Source organism: Gadus chalcogrammus, chromosome 1 (genome assembly GCF_026213295.1).
Source record: "Gadus chalcogrammus isolate NIFS_2021 chromosome 1, NIFS_Gcha_1.0, whole genome shotgun sequence".
Taxonomy (NCBI): Eukaryota; Metazoa; Chordata; class Actinopteri; order Gadiformes; family Gadidae; genus Gadus; species Gadus chalcogrammus.
The window spans coordinates 26,175,525-26,192,214 of NC_079412.1; the positions used below are offsets into that span (position 1 = coordinate 26,175,525).

Genomic DNA, 16,690 nt, shown 5'->3' on the forward strand with positions numbered 1-16,690 from the left:
TGCTTATTCCCCTCCACCACGGCATTCCCGGCTCCGTCTTTCCCTCTCAAGAATACCCCCCAAACAATACTAGATGCAGTCAGTTGCTGTTGTACGTTGTAATGAGCATGGTTCATGTAGCATGTATACACAGTGGTGCTTGTTAATGTCCCTTATCTTAGGTGTCGGATAGCAAGGAGTCAAGGGGACAAGTGGACAAGGATTCAGGCTGAGCTGGGTCGTTTGAATCAGCTTGAGTTGAATGCAGTTTAATGTGGAGGCCGAAAGATAAAAATAAAGCAATAAAGATAAAGCTTTGGTCAATGTGATTACTCACCCATAGCGAACGCGGAATCTGAATGTGAGGTTGACGCACAAACTTACCACTACACTACCTGTCTACCTGCCACTCACGCCTTCACAGTGTTGCGCGTACATACTGTTTGTGTGTGTGTGTGTGTGTGTGTGTGTGTGTGTGTGTGTGTGTGTGTGTGTGTTACTCTATCTAAGCACATAGCTACATTTTTGTTTTGATATACGTGTGTGAGTGTGAGTGTGTGTGTTACTCTATCTAAGCACATAGCTACATTTTTGTTTTGATATACGTGTGTGAGTGTGAGTGTGTGTGTGTGTGTGTGTGTGTGTGTGTGTACCGTTATGTCTGCTACTATATGTGATTGATGCAATCGTTTTTTAATGTGTGTGTGTGTGTTTGTGTGTGCCCTGTGTTTGTTTTGATGACATAGGGACATGCTGATAACAGACCTTGCCTTCTCCCTCACCTTCGCTGCTCTGTCTGATGAGGTGAGGGAGCTGTGCAGCGTTGCCCGGCAACAACCAATCACACTCAAGTGGATTGACGATGAAGGTAGGTGCTGTTTGTGTTCTTTATGGGACCCTTGGTTCATTTTTTAGGATCAATGACATCGTTGTTTGGCTTAGGCCCTAACCTTAATGGTAGGGTATGCAATTTATTTTAGAGGCATCATCAATAAATTAAATGCATATAAAATGCAACTGCCCGTCCAGTTATTTAATTGTTGGCATGAAGTGAATGGATGGACTACCTTTCTACCTACCTACCCTGGTATCCTCGGTGCACACTGCCCACGCACTCTTTGCGCATGACTCGAGTCTTCTGCAATGCTAGGCAGCCCCATTGCTAAAGCTAGCGAACAAATCATGTGTTTAGGGGAAGGAAATTGGGGGGAGGCGTTACGGGAGGGGTGGGAGATTCTTTCAGTTTGACAAAATCGACCTTACTGGCTGGTTTCTCCTAAGTCGCCGACCCTACTTCTAACTTAGTAAGCTAGCTTAGTTGACCTACGTTAGTTGACCTACCTTATACCGGTAGGCCTACCATACCTATACCTACCCAACCGGTTACTTTTCAAGGACTTTGTATTGGAACCAAAGTTTTAGTTTCAAGTGGTAATGTATCCATATCTAATTGCCATTATGGTTTCAGCAGTAGACAGACTGTTATCTAGAAACATCTTAATTATATAATTAGAGTAAATGAATGGCATTAGCCTATAATTATCTTCCAACCACCTGTGTGTGTGTGTGTGTGTGTGTGTGTGTGTGTGTGTATATGATGTGTGTGTGTGTGTGTGTGTGTGTGCGTGTGCGTGTGCTTGTTTCCCTGCAGGCGACCCATGCACCATCTCATCTCAGATGGAGCTGGAGGAGGCGTTCCGGATCCACCACCGCACCAGGAGGTCTGGACTCCTCCTCCACGGTGAGTGGGGCATGCACCACCTGGAGCCACAACCCCCTGGGTGCACCACCTGGAGCTCTATCACCTGATGACCCCATCACCTTTACGGGGTGGTGGATCTGTTGGAGGCATAATCTCCACCAATTCGTCTCCTGCACCCTGCATGACCACAATGTCATCCGTCATCACCTCCACGCCCTCAGGACCATGATGTCACTCACTAGCTACAACACCTCCAACACTCTTTGACCATGATGGCATCCATCTCATCCACTACCTCATTTCCACGAGGTCATCCATCCCCTCCACACCTTATAACCATGTCATTGGTTAAACTCCACCCCTTTATGATCACGATGTATAACTTTGATGGCATCCACCACCTCCATCTGTAGCTATGTGTGCGTAACCCAAACCAAGGACACCCAGGCTCGCAGTCTGTCCACACCTCCCCTCGGCCAACCCGATAACTCGATCTGGAACGATTTAGCCTTTTCTTAATTGGACGGAGCCCTTCTGTCAGCGTTTCCTCCTGTGTCTGGTTGGTGACCACATCCCGTGGTAGATTAGTTTGCTTATCTGGTCTGTAAGAAACATCAGCAACAGAACTGCAAAATCGCAAGGGATTCCAACAGTATATTATAAAAAGATTACATCATTTTCATAAGATAAATATACTAGATATACAGTTTTTTAACATCTTTTGTATCCATTGTACTAATGAAACTTACCGTAGCCTTGGCATTGCTAATCCTTCTAGCGGTTATTATTGCGGGAACGCCTTCGTACAAACTTGGTAAATGGTCTGGTCTGTATGTTGCAGTGTTCCCCAGCATCCCTGAGAGACCTGGCCAACCGTGTCCCGGAGAAGACAGTAAGTCCTCGCTTCTCATTCTTACCAGCGGATACTTAAACTTTGCTTTCCCTCCGGTGTCTTTTGTTGTTTGTGTGTCATGAAGGAGCAGTTGGGGGTCATGCATCTGTGTGGTGTGTTGTGTGGCCCCTGGTTTATTCCAGTTTGGTTGTAGTTCACTTTCAGTTACTAATTACACTTTCATTTTCTCCCCTCTCTCCCCCCCTCATCTCATACACACATAACCTACCCTGAGCTATTTTGGGCTTGCAGACCTCTCAAGTACAGGAAGTAGTGCCTGTGTGATGCGATGTGTTAGATGATGCTGTGAAGTTACTATTCTGGTGAGCGATGCAATTAAAATATTTTCACAATGAGCGAGGACATGGCACGGCCATCTGGGGTTTTACTTCAGCCTTCGGCCAATTGGAAGTATTTATGGTTGGTGGAAGTATACTTTACAAGACTTGGCCTTGTAAAGCCTTGCTATCCATTTGCTTTGATGGCACGTTTCAGTAGCTGGCGGGCTGAGAGTGTGTGAGTGTTTGTGTGTGTGTGTGTGTGTGTGTGTGTGTGTGTGTGTGTGTGTGTGTGTGTGTGTGTGTGTGTGTGTGTGTGTGTGTGTGTGTGTGTGTGTGTGTGTGTGTGTCTGTTTTGTGTGGGTAATGGTGGTAGACCTGCTGGCAGACAGTGATACACAAACAGACACATTGTGTTTGTCTCTCTCTCTTTCTTTCTCTCTCACACACTCTGTCTCTCTCTCTCCCTCCCTCTCTCTCTCTCTCCATCTCTCCTCACACATTTAGAAATGTACTTGTTCATGTCCAGTGCTGTTTGTTGCATCATTTGCCTATAGTGAATAGCCAAACCAATATATATATTTAATCTTCTTTTTGGAACACGAATACTTGCATTTTTGCCACGATTTTGCAACATGGCTGCCTATTAGTTTCTCCATATAGACTATGTTCGTTAGTGTCTTAGAGTCGTTTTAGACTACCAACCCACTCCAGATGAAAGTGGGCGGTGCCTAATGGAATATTAAAGGGGACATATTATGGTGTTTTCCCAAAAAGTAAACATAGTAATTGAGTTCCAGAAAACATGTTTTTGAAGCTGTTTGCTGGAAATAGCTTTTAAGAAAAAAAATATATTTGTCTACCGCTATTCCCCTCTGTTTCAGTCCCTTCAGAATGCGCTGTTTCTGGTGTTTGTAGCATTGATGCAAATGAGCTGCTGCCCATTGACCAATGAGCTGTCAGACTGAACCACAGCATCGAGGAGAAGGGGTTGTTGCTGTTTGCTGACTCCTGGAGTTCTATATCTATATAATATAATATAACATAATAATCATATTATATACGGGTATTTATATAATCTATCTAATATCACGGCCAAAAGCTATGTGCCCTTGGATGATATTATGAATAATAAAGACTGTGTCTGACGTCTCTGGTACTTCCACAAGTAAAGACTCGTAGTGGGGGATATCTCGGCCATGGTTGAGAAGAATTGGGGGGAAGGAACTTTGGCCTTGACTCTCTGAAGTCCATGAACTGCGACATGGAGAAGAAAAGGATTGTACTCCGGGAGCTGAGCTGCCGGACTGCCTCCGAGCTCCCCGTGCTGGAGCTGCCGGCCGCCGTCGAAGCCGTCCGGCCGCTGTCCGGCAGCTCGGGCGGTGTACCCCGGGAGCTGAACTGGTGCCGAAGCTAGGTGGCAGCTCCGGTGGACGAGCAGCTCCGGCTGGGGTAGCTCGGCAGCAGTCCGGCAGCTCAGCTCCGGGAGTACAATCCCTTTCTACACCATGGGTCTCCTCCTCCCGACTTCCCTTCGGCGGCAGCTCCTGCGGGGTGAGCTCGGCGCCAGAGAAAGGGATTGTACTCCCAGAGCTTAGCTGCAGGGCTAGCGCCGAGTTCCCCCCGCCGGAGCTGCTCGTCCGCTGGTCCACACAATCTTAGCAATGCTCTGATTGGAGGGGAGTGGAGAAGTGGGAGGTAATATTCGAATTTCCCCCTTCCTACGTAGGAGGGGGCGCCGAAACTGACTCGCTCGTTTGGTAGCTGGAGGCGGGCTGCTTCCAGAAGTGCGTATCTCACTCAAATAATCATGTACAGACTTATTTCAAAGTTTGTATTCGTGTGTGAGCACCATCTACCCACAACAACACCCCAAATCCCAGGAAAAGTGATTTTTTCATAATATCTCCCCTTTAAATGGAGCAGTCTCTCTGGTATCGCGGATACCAGAGAGACTGTTGATCTGATCTTAAATACATTGCACTTTCTATTTTACTCATTTCTTTGCATATGTTTTCTTTTACTTATCTATTATTTTATTTTATTGTATGACAATGTTTATATGTGAAGCACTTTGAGTCTGCCTTGTGTATGAAAAGTGCTATATAAATAAAGTTGCCTTGCCTTGCCTTGCCTTCTAGTGTTGGGAGAATGGGCGGGGCTTGGGCAGGAGGTGTGGCTCTAAACCAGATACCAGCAGTGGTATTGGTACAGCCTAGCCTTCCACACTGGTTTGTTGAGGGTGGCGTCAACATTAACATAATGATCTTGTTTGGAGCCAAGCTGTCCGCGTCAGGCTCATTTTACACCAAGATATCTGTATATTTAAGGGAATATGCCGAGACGGCTGTTAATTGCCGTTTGCCTGCCTTACCCAGATTTAGACTTATTGTTTAAATTCCAATTTCATCATTGTGCGATCAGAAGGGATGATAATCAGCTTCTTCTGGCTGAACAGTCTAGGTGGAGGGTAACATGCCAGCGGCGCATCACATAAAGCCTAATAATAACAGTGCAGAATATAGTGCCAAATTATCAGTGTGTTATTGTGTTGGTACTGGCACTTATTTTGAATAAGTGACTATTTGAAATCTTTGTAAAGTAATTCAAAAGTGAATTCCCATCACATTGATAGGAGCAGCGCTATTGTTACTCTGCAGGTTGGGAAGCAAATGGTAACCTAGCGAACATCCCTTCTGGCTGCATAATGACGAGATTGTAATTAAACAGCTCTTCTGATTCTTGATCAGACAGGCCGACGCCAGTTTGCAGATCCCGCACTGTACCCTTTTAAGCAAGTTTGGTCAAGGTTATGGCACAAACTGAAAATACTTCATTCTGATTAAAATAACTTTGATTGAAGAACAAAAGAATCATGTCGTTACTTTATCAACCCCCCATAAAACTCTGTCTCGTTTATCGAAGGACAATCACACTAGCATTTTTATGAGAAATAGTTGTGGGTATAAATAAAATAAAGAATACAAATAAAATTCTCATGAGCCAAAAAAATACGATATTTCGTGTTCAGTTTGGTCAACGTTCAGTCACTCTGATACAAACCCTCAATCAAGGCTCTGAAGCTAGGGTTGTCCTTGAGATTGTCCAGTAGGGCTTCACAGCCCAACAGAGAACCTCTTGTATCGATGCTCGTCCTAGAGGGCATTCAAAGACCCACCTCCCTGAGGAATACAGCCAATGTAATATCAGAGTGTATACCGGTTCTATGCTGTCCAATCAACATACAGCTCAATACATCTTGACTACACTGGAAAAAGCCTTCTGTTGAACCAATTAAAAAAAACATGGGTAATGGTTCACATCTATATTACATAACTTGAGCCAATGACAAATATATAGCTTGCCTCAAACAATATTTCCTATGTTCATAAAAACAAAATAATACAACTTGGCACCAAGTATAATTCTATTCTTTGAATGAAGTTAATACATTTAAATCGTATGTTAAATCCTAAACAAAAAAATATTGATTCACTCCAACAATTGGTTCTCATTTAAGAAATATCTATCAGAAATAATTTGGTTTATCCAATCAAAAAGATTACAATTTAATCAAACAATTGTTTCTCATTTAAACATGAACATTTTTAAACATAACATATTTTTGTATACATCATCATGATCATTTTTTCCCGCCCCCAATGGCCTTGGGGCGCTTCTGTCTGGATTCGACATCACATCGTGACATCAGTCAGGGTTAGGTGCTTTGTCAAAGACACCTCGATACTCTGCTTGGTGAAGCCAGGGATCGAACCAACAACCTTCAGGTTACCAGCCAACCCGCTCTATCACCTGAGCTACTGCCGCCACACAATATACAATATATATTAACAATCTAAATGGCAGAGTTAGACCTACTCCAGACCTCCCTCCAGACACAGACAGACTGTCCTAGCTCACAGAACCAGTGAGTCATCGTCACTCTGGTCAAGGCTAGTGCTTTCACCTCAAAAAGTCGCCAAAAGTCACCAATAGCAGCTGAAAAAGAAGCTAGATTTGTCGCTTGTCGCTGTTTTGAAAAAAAGTCGCCAAAGGGGTCTGAAAAGTAGCTAAATATAGCGACAAAATCGCTAAGTTGGCAACACTGCGGTTTGGTCCAGTAGTCGTAAGCGTCTTTGTATTTAATGCGCATGCGCAGGCTTGTACGTAACCTTGAAATTGTACATTTGTCTGAACAAATATTTCTAAATTGAGCTCCTAATCAAGTATAACAGTGTTTTAGGAAGAAAACAAAAAAAATTATTTGGATTGAATGACAAAATTATTAATCAGTTGAATACACAACCTTAAAATTTTACATTTGTCAAAATGGATATTTCTTAATTGAGCTCCTAATTAAAAATATCTATATTTCACAGTATTTTGAAATAAAAAAAAGTTATTTTAAAAATAAAACAAAAAATGTTTATTTGAATTGAATTACAAAATAATAATCAGATGAAGTACGGCTTAAAAAACTTTTTCCAGTGCATGCACACACACAAACACATATACAAACACAAACACACTAGCCTCCGATACATTAAAGGGAGGGACATTAAAGATGGGACAGGAAGGATGGGACAGGAAGTGGGAAGAAAAAAGATAATCCCTGATCCTTTGAGAGGTGTGTTAAGAATAGCCTGCAGACATAGGCTGGGATCACCAGCAGGGACCAGCCCATCCCCTCCACTACCCCCTTCACCCCCTCCCTTACTCCCCCCCTCCCTCCATCCCCCCTCCTCTTTTTCTCAGCCATAATACACAATGCCCTCCTCTCTTGTCCCCCTCTCAACCCCCACCCCATGTTTTTTTTCCCTGTAGCCTCGCACTCCCTCCCACTCTCTTCTTCACTCTCTCTCTCTCTCTCTCTCTCTCTCTCTCTCCCTCTCCCTCTCCCTCTCCCTCTCTCTCGCTCTCTCTCTCTCTCAGTCGCGGTGCCACACACCCCTGTCTCTGCCTCTGTGGATACCATGTAGGCTAGCACCAAACGCTAAACCCCCAACACGCTAACACACACCCACGGACAGGGAGAGAGATAGAGAGAGGGATAGAGATTACGCTATCAGACTTTTCCCCTGCTTTTCTGCACAAGAAGAGACGACTCCCATCTTGTTTTTATCCCTGCTTAGAGAGAGATGTTGTCATTCTACCAACAGATCACAAGATTCTTCTACACAGGAGAGACAGGTTGATGTTCCTGGAAGGCTGGAAGAGAGACAGAGGTTGATGGAAACATAGGTAGAGAGAGAGAGCAAGAGAGAGAGAGAGAGCGGGGGGGAAACAGATAAACAAAGTGAAGAGGATAGATTAACACACTCTTATGAAAGAAGGGCGGGGACAGCAGCCAGCTGTAGCACCCGCTCTACCGAGTGGAGGGAGGGGTGGAGAGATACTGACAGCCAGCGGGGAGGGAAAGAGAGAGAGAGAGAGAGAGAGAGAGAGAGAGAGAGAGAGAGAGAGAGAGAGAGAGAGAGAGAGAGAGAGATAGAGAGAGAGAGAGAGGGAGAGAGAGAGAGTGACAGTCAGTGGAGAGAGAGAGAGAGAGGGGACAAGGGAGCCCGGCAGAAAATAATTTAATATATCATGAGGTGGAGGAAAGAGAGGGTGGATTGACGGTGAGCTAGAAAGAGAGAGAGACAGAGAAAAAGAGAGAGGGAGCGCTAGAGAGAGAGCGAGAGAAAGGATGTAGCGGCGTATCCTTGCTGGCTCGCTGCACATTCACACACATACACGCGCACAAACACACACACACACGCGCGCGCAGGGCACACACACATCCCCGGTCCGGATAATTCTTTACCGCTGCTGAAAGAGGTGGAGAGAGAACGGGAGGAGAGCAATCGGTAAGCGACCTATCTCTCATCCCTCCATCCATCCATCCCTCCATCCCTCAACACCATCCATCGGTCCAGCCATCCATCCATCCATCCGACATGTCCGTCTAGCTGTTCATTTCTATTCGTTAAGCGCTCCATCTCATTGCAGTAGACAATGGATTTTCTTTGCTGGGGGGGGGGGGGGGGGGGTGACAAGAGTGTCCTTCTCTCCACGGGAGACTAGCATGTGACTCGGAGTGCCTTAGCGTGTGTGTGTGTGTGCAAGCGTGTATGTGTGAGCCTGTGTGTGTGTGTGTGTGTGTGTGTGTGTGTGTGTGTGTGTGTGTGTGTGTGTGTGTGTCTGTGTGTGTGTCTGTGTGTGTGTGAGCCCTGCAACATTAATTGCTGTTGGTTTGATCCCTAGCCTGGTCCCTCACGTGTCATAGCCAGGGATTGTGTCTGTGCATGTCTGTGCGTGCGTGTGTGTGTGTGTGTGTGTGTGTTGGGGGTGGTGTGCAACCTGCTAGCGTGGCTAGTTACCAGCGGCTACCGCTGACAGACTTCTGTGTTCTGTGTCTGTCCCTGAAACACTGAATCCCCCATCCCCCCCTTAATGTAGGAAGAATTGCGACGGCGTTTGTGTGCTTGTGTGTCTGTATGTTGTTCTTGCCTTTGTGTGTGTGTGTGTGTGTGTGTGTGTGTGTGTGTGTGTGTGTGTATGTGTGTGTGTGTGTGTGTGTGTGCGTGCGTGCGTGCGTGCTTGTGTGTGTGTGTGTGTGTGTGTGTGTGTGTGTGCACATGCTAGCTCGTGTCTGGATAGCTAGCATGTGCTATAGGCTGCATTTCAAGGTATGCAAAGACGCCCGTAGACATCCTCCTGTCTGATGGATTTGTTGTGTGTGCGCATGTGTGCGCTTGAATGTGTAGCACTCCGTGTGTGTGTGTGTGCGTGCGTGTGTGCGTGCGTGCGTGCGTGTGTGCGTGTGTGCGTGCGTGCGTGCGTGCGTGCGTGCGTGCGTGCGCGCGTGCGTGTGTGTGTGTGTGCGCGCGTGTGTGTGCGTGTGTGTTACATGCGTGCATCTTGTCCCCTGCTGGTGATGCGCATTGCTAAAGAGGACCGAACAGAGAGAGAGAGAGAGGTAGGGGAGGGAGAAAGCGGAAGAGAGACATTAAGGCAAGGTGTGACTCTGGCTCCTCGTCTTCCAGCTCAAACAACACTCTCCACCATCACAGCATCACAAAGCAGAGAGAGAGAGAGATAGTCGAGAGAGAGAGCGAGAGACATGCGTCCTGAACTGGACGATGGTATGTGGACATCATTGGTGTTGTTATTGGTTATTTACAGCCGTAGCATGTGTATGTGTGTGTGTTAGTGTGCATGTGTGAATTCAAATAATCACTGCATCGATAAACCCTGATAGGTATACGATGTATAACCCTGTCTGTGTCCTGCATAAGCCAAGATTGGCTTTTGAAATGGAAAGCTAACTGCATTAGCATTCTCGCTTGCCTTTCGCTCTTGCTTCCGTTCTCAGCTTTGGCAGTTAGCAAAGGCAGCTAATGTGGTGCTAACATCGAAAACAGTATTTTTTGGTAGCTATGGAAATGTGCTGAAAATGGATCATTGCTCTTTGTATTTGATGTGTTGTGAAGCAGATGAACGGTAGCTGGGTTGCCATGGCCACCACCAGGCCAATCCCACCTCCATCCCACCTGTCGTGAGTCAGAGGCTCACTGACCTTTTTCCATTAAATGACTTCCCTCGTTAGTATTGGCCACTTTTCTGTTCAATGGGCGAGAATTGACAACAATACCATCAATTAAACAAACCTCTGAATCTAAATTCTTTGGATTGTATGACATGTCAGTGTCTGGGGTTTAGTCAAGTCAAGCCAAGTGTTGATGTGATGTGTAGTATAATACACAACAACATGACAAAATTATTCTGGACGCATTTTATTCTCATGACCATGATTTTCATGAGAAATGATAGTGATGATAAACAAAACAAATGACGGCTTAGATCAAAAGTAGCACTGATAAGGCTAGGTTTCCAATCACATATACAAACACAAGGGGCATACAGCACAAACAAACCACGTGAAGTTGGGACTTGACCTTGGCCGAGTCTGGGAGTGTTTCTGGTGCTGAAGCGTTTCCACCGCTGCCACGGACCACGGCCCACGGCCCAGACCCAGACCCAGACCCAGACCCAGACCCAGACCCAGACCCAGACCCAGGCACTCAGAGAGGCCCAGACATTACTTTATACCCACCGGGCTCCTCTGCTGAGGTGACACGGCACTTTCCCATCCAGTGTCCTTGTCTGTCCCTCTCCCCCCCTCCCACCCTCCATCCTCTCCCCCAACCGCTCCCCCCGCTCCCCGCACGAGCAGACCCGACCCGAAACTCTGCAAGTCTCTGCGCTCCGAGGCGGAACCGGACACGTCTCTCTCTCTCAGGCCCCGGATATCGGGAGCATTGGGTTCTATTTTTACAGTCCCACCAGCGCCGGGCCGCTCATGCAACATGAGTCACCGCCGCCCTGCCTATTGATCCGCGCCGGGGGCCCGTTCCTCAGCCTTTATGATCCCGGTGCGATGTGTTGTGCGTGGCTCCCGCTGCACGTCTGCCTCGGTTCCTCCGACCGGATTATTACCCTGCCGCTATTATTAGCAGCTCACAACCCGGGCCTGTTTAACGGCTCCCCGTCTGCAATGCAGTTGTTGTTCTGGGGGATAGGGGGGGAAGGGGGTTTGGAGGTTGGACGGCGGTGATGATGACCAGTGCCGGGGTCGTGGTCGGCGCCGTCGAAGGTCTAATTAGATCTGGGGTCTTGGACCCCCCCGCAGGTGGCCGGGAAACCGCCGGCCCCCCGTGTGTGTGGTGACGCAGTGCGAGGTAGCAACACGGTGTGATGAGTAGGAGGGGAGAGATCGGGGTCGGGGAAGGGGGTCTCTGGCTTCAGGAGCCCTCAGACGTAGGCCCCAGCGGTGCTCTCGGTGATCTCATTGGTGTATTTGTGGCCCTGAAATGCGAGGGTGGATAAAAACACTAATTTCTGTTTAGACTAAATAAGCAGACATCCTAAAAACAACTTTTGTGTCCGTAAGGGAGAAACATGCTTCAGCCCCTGCTAACGCATGTTTACCAGGTACCTATCAGTTGTCCTTCAGCACGTCAGCATATTAGCAGGTAGATTGTTCTCAGTTTCACTTGTAAATCGCTTCGGATTACATTAAATGAGTTCAACAAAAAATGCGAGTCTCAAAGTATGTCGTGTCAGGCCTTGTAACTTGTAATACATGCCTTGCCTGGAGGCTGCGGACTCCACTTCTCTTCTCACGTTGGCCTGTGAAGCCCTTGAGGTTGTAAAGTCATGAGTAATGATACAAGTGAGATAAAGGACTGTATAAGTCGTAGTGAGTGATAAAGAACCTAATCAGGTGTGTCTTGGCTCCACTGGGCATGGCTCAACTGGGAGGTCAGAACAAGAGTCAAAACAGTGTTGATTTCTTTGTATACAGTTAGAGAATATGTGATGCTAATCTTTTGAGAAACCTTGGAAATGTGCTCCTTCTATCAGAACCATACTGGGCCCCCTGCTGTTGTCCTGCATGGTAGATAACATCAGAACAATGAACTTGAATCCCAATCTGTCTTATTTGTTATCACAGTGGAACGTACAAAGTCCCAGTAAAAGGAGGCCCTGACTGAGTCTCTTTCCTGTTCTCTCTCTCTCTCTCTCTCTCTCTCTCTCTCTCTCTCTCTCTCTCTCTCTCTCTCTCTTTCCTGCTTCGTTGTTATGGAACTCTCCTAGGGAGAGTGTGTCTTTCTGTCTTGCACGACAGAAGTAAATGAAATGACACAACCTGCATCCTAGGTACATCATCTAGTTCCTAGTTATTTTGTTTATTTGCCTAAACAATCAATTCTACCAGCGACATCCTCCCTTGCCCACCGAGGACAAAGACCCCTATGTTGCTATTACTTCCTCCTTCCAGCCGTGTATCTGTCTTTTTTTCTACAGCACTCGTAGAGACCTTTACCCTAAGTAACTAAGAAAGAAGGCTGTCAACCATATAATAATAATAATAATAATAAATGAAATTTATATAGCGCTTAATATGGTACTCTAAGACGCTTATAACACATAAACGCATATAACACCCCAATGATTGTCAGCTAGGCCTTAAGCAAGTAACATTAGCTCTCTGCTATTGGTCAGCTGTAACGGGTGACGTGATGTCTAAACAGGCTGCATTAGATCACAGTATTTATCTTTTTAATCTTTTATCTTCCCAAGCGTCCTGTTAGTCTGATGACTGAGTCCCACACGGTGAGCCAAATGATGAGTGAGTAGGAGTCGATTCAGGGTTTGGTGTGGCTGTGGGCAGTAGCTTCCTTGTTTGTGCCGTGTAGGTCTCCTAGTCTGCCCGCCAACATCGAGCAGCAGTCGAGAAGAGAAGGGGGCACAAGGGCTGGACAAGGAGCTTCTACCGCTTTGTTCCCCAGCAGCTTTGTCTGTTAATGTAGTGAACAGGGGGGAAGCTAAGGACAATGACATCACTCTGTTGGCAGAGCCAAGCAATGCGTCGCTCTGGGGACCCTGCCTGGTGTTTGGCAGGCGGAGAGCTCTGTACCGTACAGAGTGGGGGTCCTCAGTGGCACCAGACAGGACTCGGCGGCTCACAGAGGGGAAACGCAGTCCTGATCTGTTGTCAACATCAGGCAGGGGCAATGGGGCGAAAACAGCGAATCTGTTGTTTACTTCATACATTTTGTGTCTCTCTCTCTGTGGTGTTTTTTTTATTTGCGGGAGCTGTTTGACGTTTTGTTTTTGGGTGCAGCGACAGGCGCTCTGATGCATGCACACTCCCACACAGATCCGAATGGAAAGCTGTTTGCTCTTAAGCATCTCAAAGAGAGGAGCAATTAAACCGATTCCAGGCACAGCATTGATATGCATACAACGGATATGTATACAACTGTAAGATTGGTATTATATGTGTAGGAAGTAGGAACACGTGCAATCACAGCATGATTCATCACCTTGAGATAGCTTTAATCAAACCTGCTCTATAGATAAAAGGAATTCCTTGCCAAAAAATGTTCAAGATATTCCTATTTCCCATAGTTCACATTGATCAAATCGAAAGCGATACAGAAAATGAAGCCGCCGGAATGTGTTTGAGGGTCCATAATTGTTTTAATATTCAGACACAAACTTCAAACAGCCGTAGATATATTAACTCTCACAGTATCCGGTCAGCGCTGTTCTGTAATGTAGGATTTATACTGAATATTTCTATTGGGAAGGAGAGTTGCTAGAGAGGAGAAGACATGATTCTTTCGCACATTAACACTACATTGGCTAAAACAGAAAACTAAGGTCAATAATGACAATTATAAAGACAGCAAGCTACCAGCTACACACACTCATTGCATGTGGAGCAAGCACTAGCATCACGTAATGCAGGAAAAGCAATTGATCTCAGAGGCATGTAGCATGTACCTAGCCCCTGCGGACAGGCTCACAGATAAACACACATATACACAGATACACACGCACACACACACACACACACACACACACACACACACACACACACACACACACACACACACACACACACACACACACAGACACACAAACACACACACAACCCTATAGTTGATCCAGTCCTCTTGGCTTTCAGGTGTGCTTCTTTGTCCGTACTGACCGTACTTATGTTATTAGAGCAGCTTTGATTGCTTCGAAGTCTTCCAAAAGATCACTCATGAACGTAACGTAACTATCGAAGGCACTGTGCATCATGTGTACGTCTTTTTTCTGTAGTTTCATGTAATTTGCTCAAGAAGGGGTCATAGGACACATGGTCTCAGACGCTGTTATGGTTACCAACGCGTAAGAGAGCCTTGGACAGACAAAGTGCCCCTCTATAGTTAATCTCATTCCTGATCGCTCATCAATCAAACCAACTGTCTTCCGGTCCCTACCTGTCCAATCCCACAAATCTCTCTCCCTCTCTCTCTCCCTCCCTCCCTCCCTCCCTCCCTCCCTCCCTCCCTCTCTCTCTCTCTCTCTCTCTCTCTCTCTCTCTCTCTCTCTCTCTCTCTCTCTCTCTCTCTCTCTCTCTCTCTCTCTCTCTCTCTCTCTCTCTCTCTCTCTCTCTCTCTCTCTCTCTCTCTCTCTCTCTCTCTCACACACACACACACACGCAAGGGTATAAGTATCACCTGTGAGTCAATCAATACATGACGTTACTATATCCTCTCCACACATGTAGAAGCAGCTCTGTAAAAGCTGATACATGATGTACACAACATGGATCGTATGAAATAGCGACCACGAGTTATGGAGACAGAAAACTGTAACGTATATAGCATTTAAAACCCACCCTCGATGTAATTAGCTCCCAGCCATATGGGGAAATGGCCAAAAACCTAGTTCATCCCAAAGTTACGATGACGGGATGTCTCAGTTTGTCCTTGATTGTTCCGGTTCAAATGTGGGTGTACCGAGTCTGGAAAATATCTGTAAAAACGTGATTTCAACATTCACTACCAAATTGTACTGGTTTCACCATTATTCAAATAATAACCTTATTATTCATGTTTTCAGTGCTTACTTAGACATATATATCGTGTTCTGTCCTACTCATTATTACCCTACCCAATCAACGACATAAAATGCACCCCAGGTCTGAGTCCATCACTGATTTATCGACATCAATCAATCACTGTGAAGTTGTCAAGGCTGTTACTGGCCTACGATGCTGGCTCTGTCTCACAGGGTCTGTTGGTACACTCACGGTGAGCTGCCATGCCAAGGATAAAGTCGCCTTCCCTCAAGACCCTCAGCAGGCTTTTATTTTGTGAAGAAGCCGCCAATGAAAATACCGCTTCTGCCAACACTGCAAGAGAGATTTACAGTCACGCAGAGTGGAAGTGCCGACATAAAAGATCATATTAAGAGGGCCAAACATAAGCAGTGGTTTCCAAGCGATGGGTGCTGAAGTGGTTGTGCGCCATGCTGATGTAAACGACCTTTGCTGCATGCATAAGCGCATAAGAGTGTGCGTGCATGAACATTCGGCCGGGCCCGGTTTTGAGGTTTGTAAATGCGGTCCCCCCTACTCATAGTGCAATGACTTTGGTGCAGAGGCTGCCCTCTGCATACAGTGATTTGCTAAAGGGCTGCCGGCCAAAGCCCCAGGCCAACCCCGGTCTTCCCAGTTAGATAACAAGGCCTAAGATGACCACACAGCGGGGGCAAAGACAAACTGTTGGCGGAACCAGCGAGCCGTTTCCCCAAGGGTTAGCGTTGACGTTTATCAGGCTAATGGCTTCCCTGAAGCCGCCCGCTTCCGAGCGGAAACCAGGTCCCTCGGAATGGAGGGAACGAACGTAGTTGATGAGATAGTGGCCGTGTAGCGACGTTGTAGCGTTAGCTTCTAGGTGTTAGCACAGCACAATTCTGAGCAATGTTCTGCTTAGCCACGCACGCGTTAGCTAGGACCGGAGAGTGTAGTGGCTAGGGTGTTTTACCCTTCGCTCAAACTTTATAGCCGTTGATCCCGAAAGTCCTCAGCATACCTGTATGTGCCCGGGAGCAGGATGCCAAAGACGCTACCTGGTCCTTAATGACATGTATGTTGGTCTCTCTATGAAAACATCTGCTGAAATGACTGCGATAGTAACATGCAAGAACAATAACACAGACTAACTTAAGTAAGACTCAATCTACTCTATGTAGCCCTGTATCCAGTGTAGCAATAACGTACCAATGTAGAAGAGTAGCCATTGATCAAATTGATTCTAAGCCTGTCCTCCGATATTAATTGGACTTGTTGCCTAGCAAGCGATTTCTAATATTGTTGACGGCCTTGTAACATCCCATCCTCCCACGGTCCTGATCCAGCCCAGGGTTTTGATCCGATCAGTAAGACCAAAACACACAACCTGGCCCAGTGGCACACTAAGAATACTGCTCATCCCCCAAGACGAATGAAACAGC

General features: G+C 46.4%; 1 protein-coding gene across 2 annotated transcripts in view; it reads left to right on the forward strand.

Annotated features, from left to right (window-relative positions):
* The window catches only part of prkcz (protein kinase C, zeta), a 75,501-nt gene that overhangs the window by 3,442 nt on the left and 55,369 nt on the right, over positions 1-16,690 (forward strand). For both annotated transcript variants that reach the window (XM_056598644.1, XM_056598637.1), the window contains exons 2-4: positions 726-847; positions 1,631-1,720; positions 2,523-2,573. In XM_056598644.1, the coding sequence (XP_056454619.1) occupies positions 726-847; positions 1,631-1,720; positions 2,523-2,573 (263 nt within the window). The remainder of the gene's footprint in view (positions 1-725; positions 848-1,630; positions 1,721-2,522; positions 2,574-16,690) is intronic.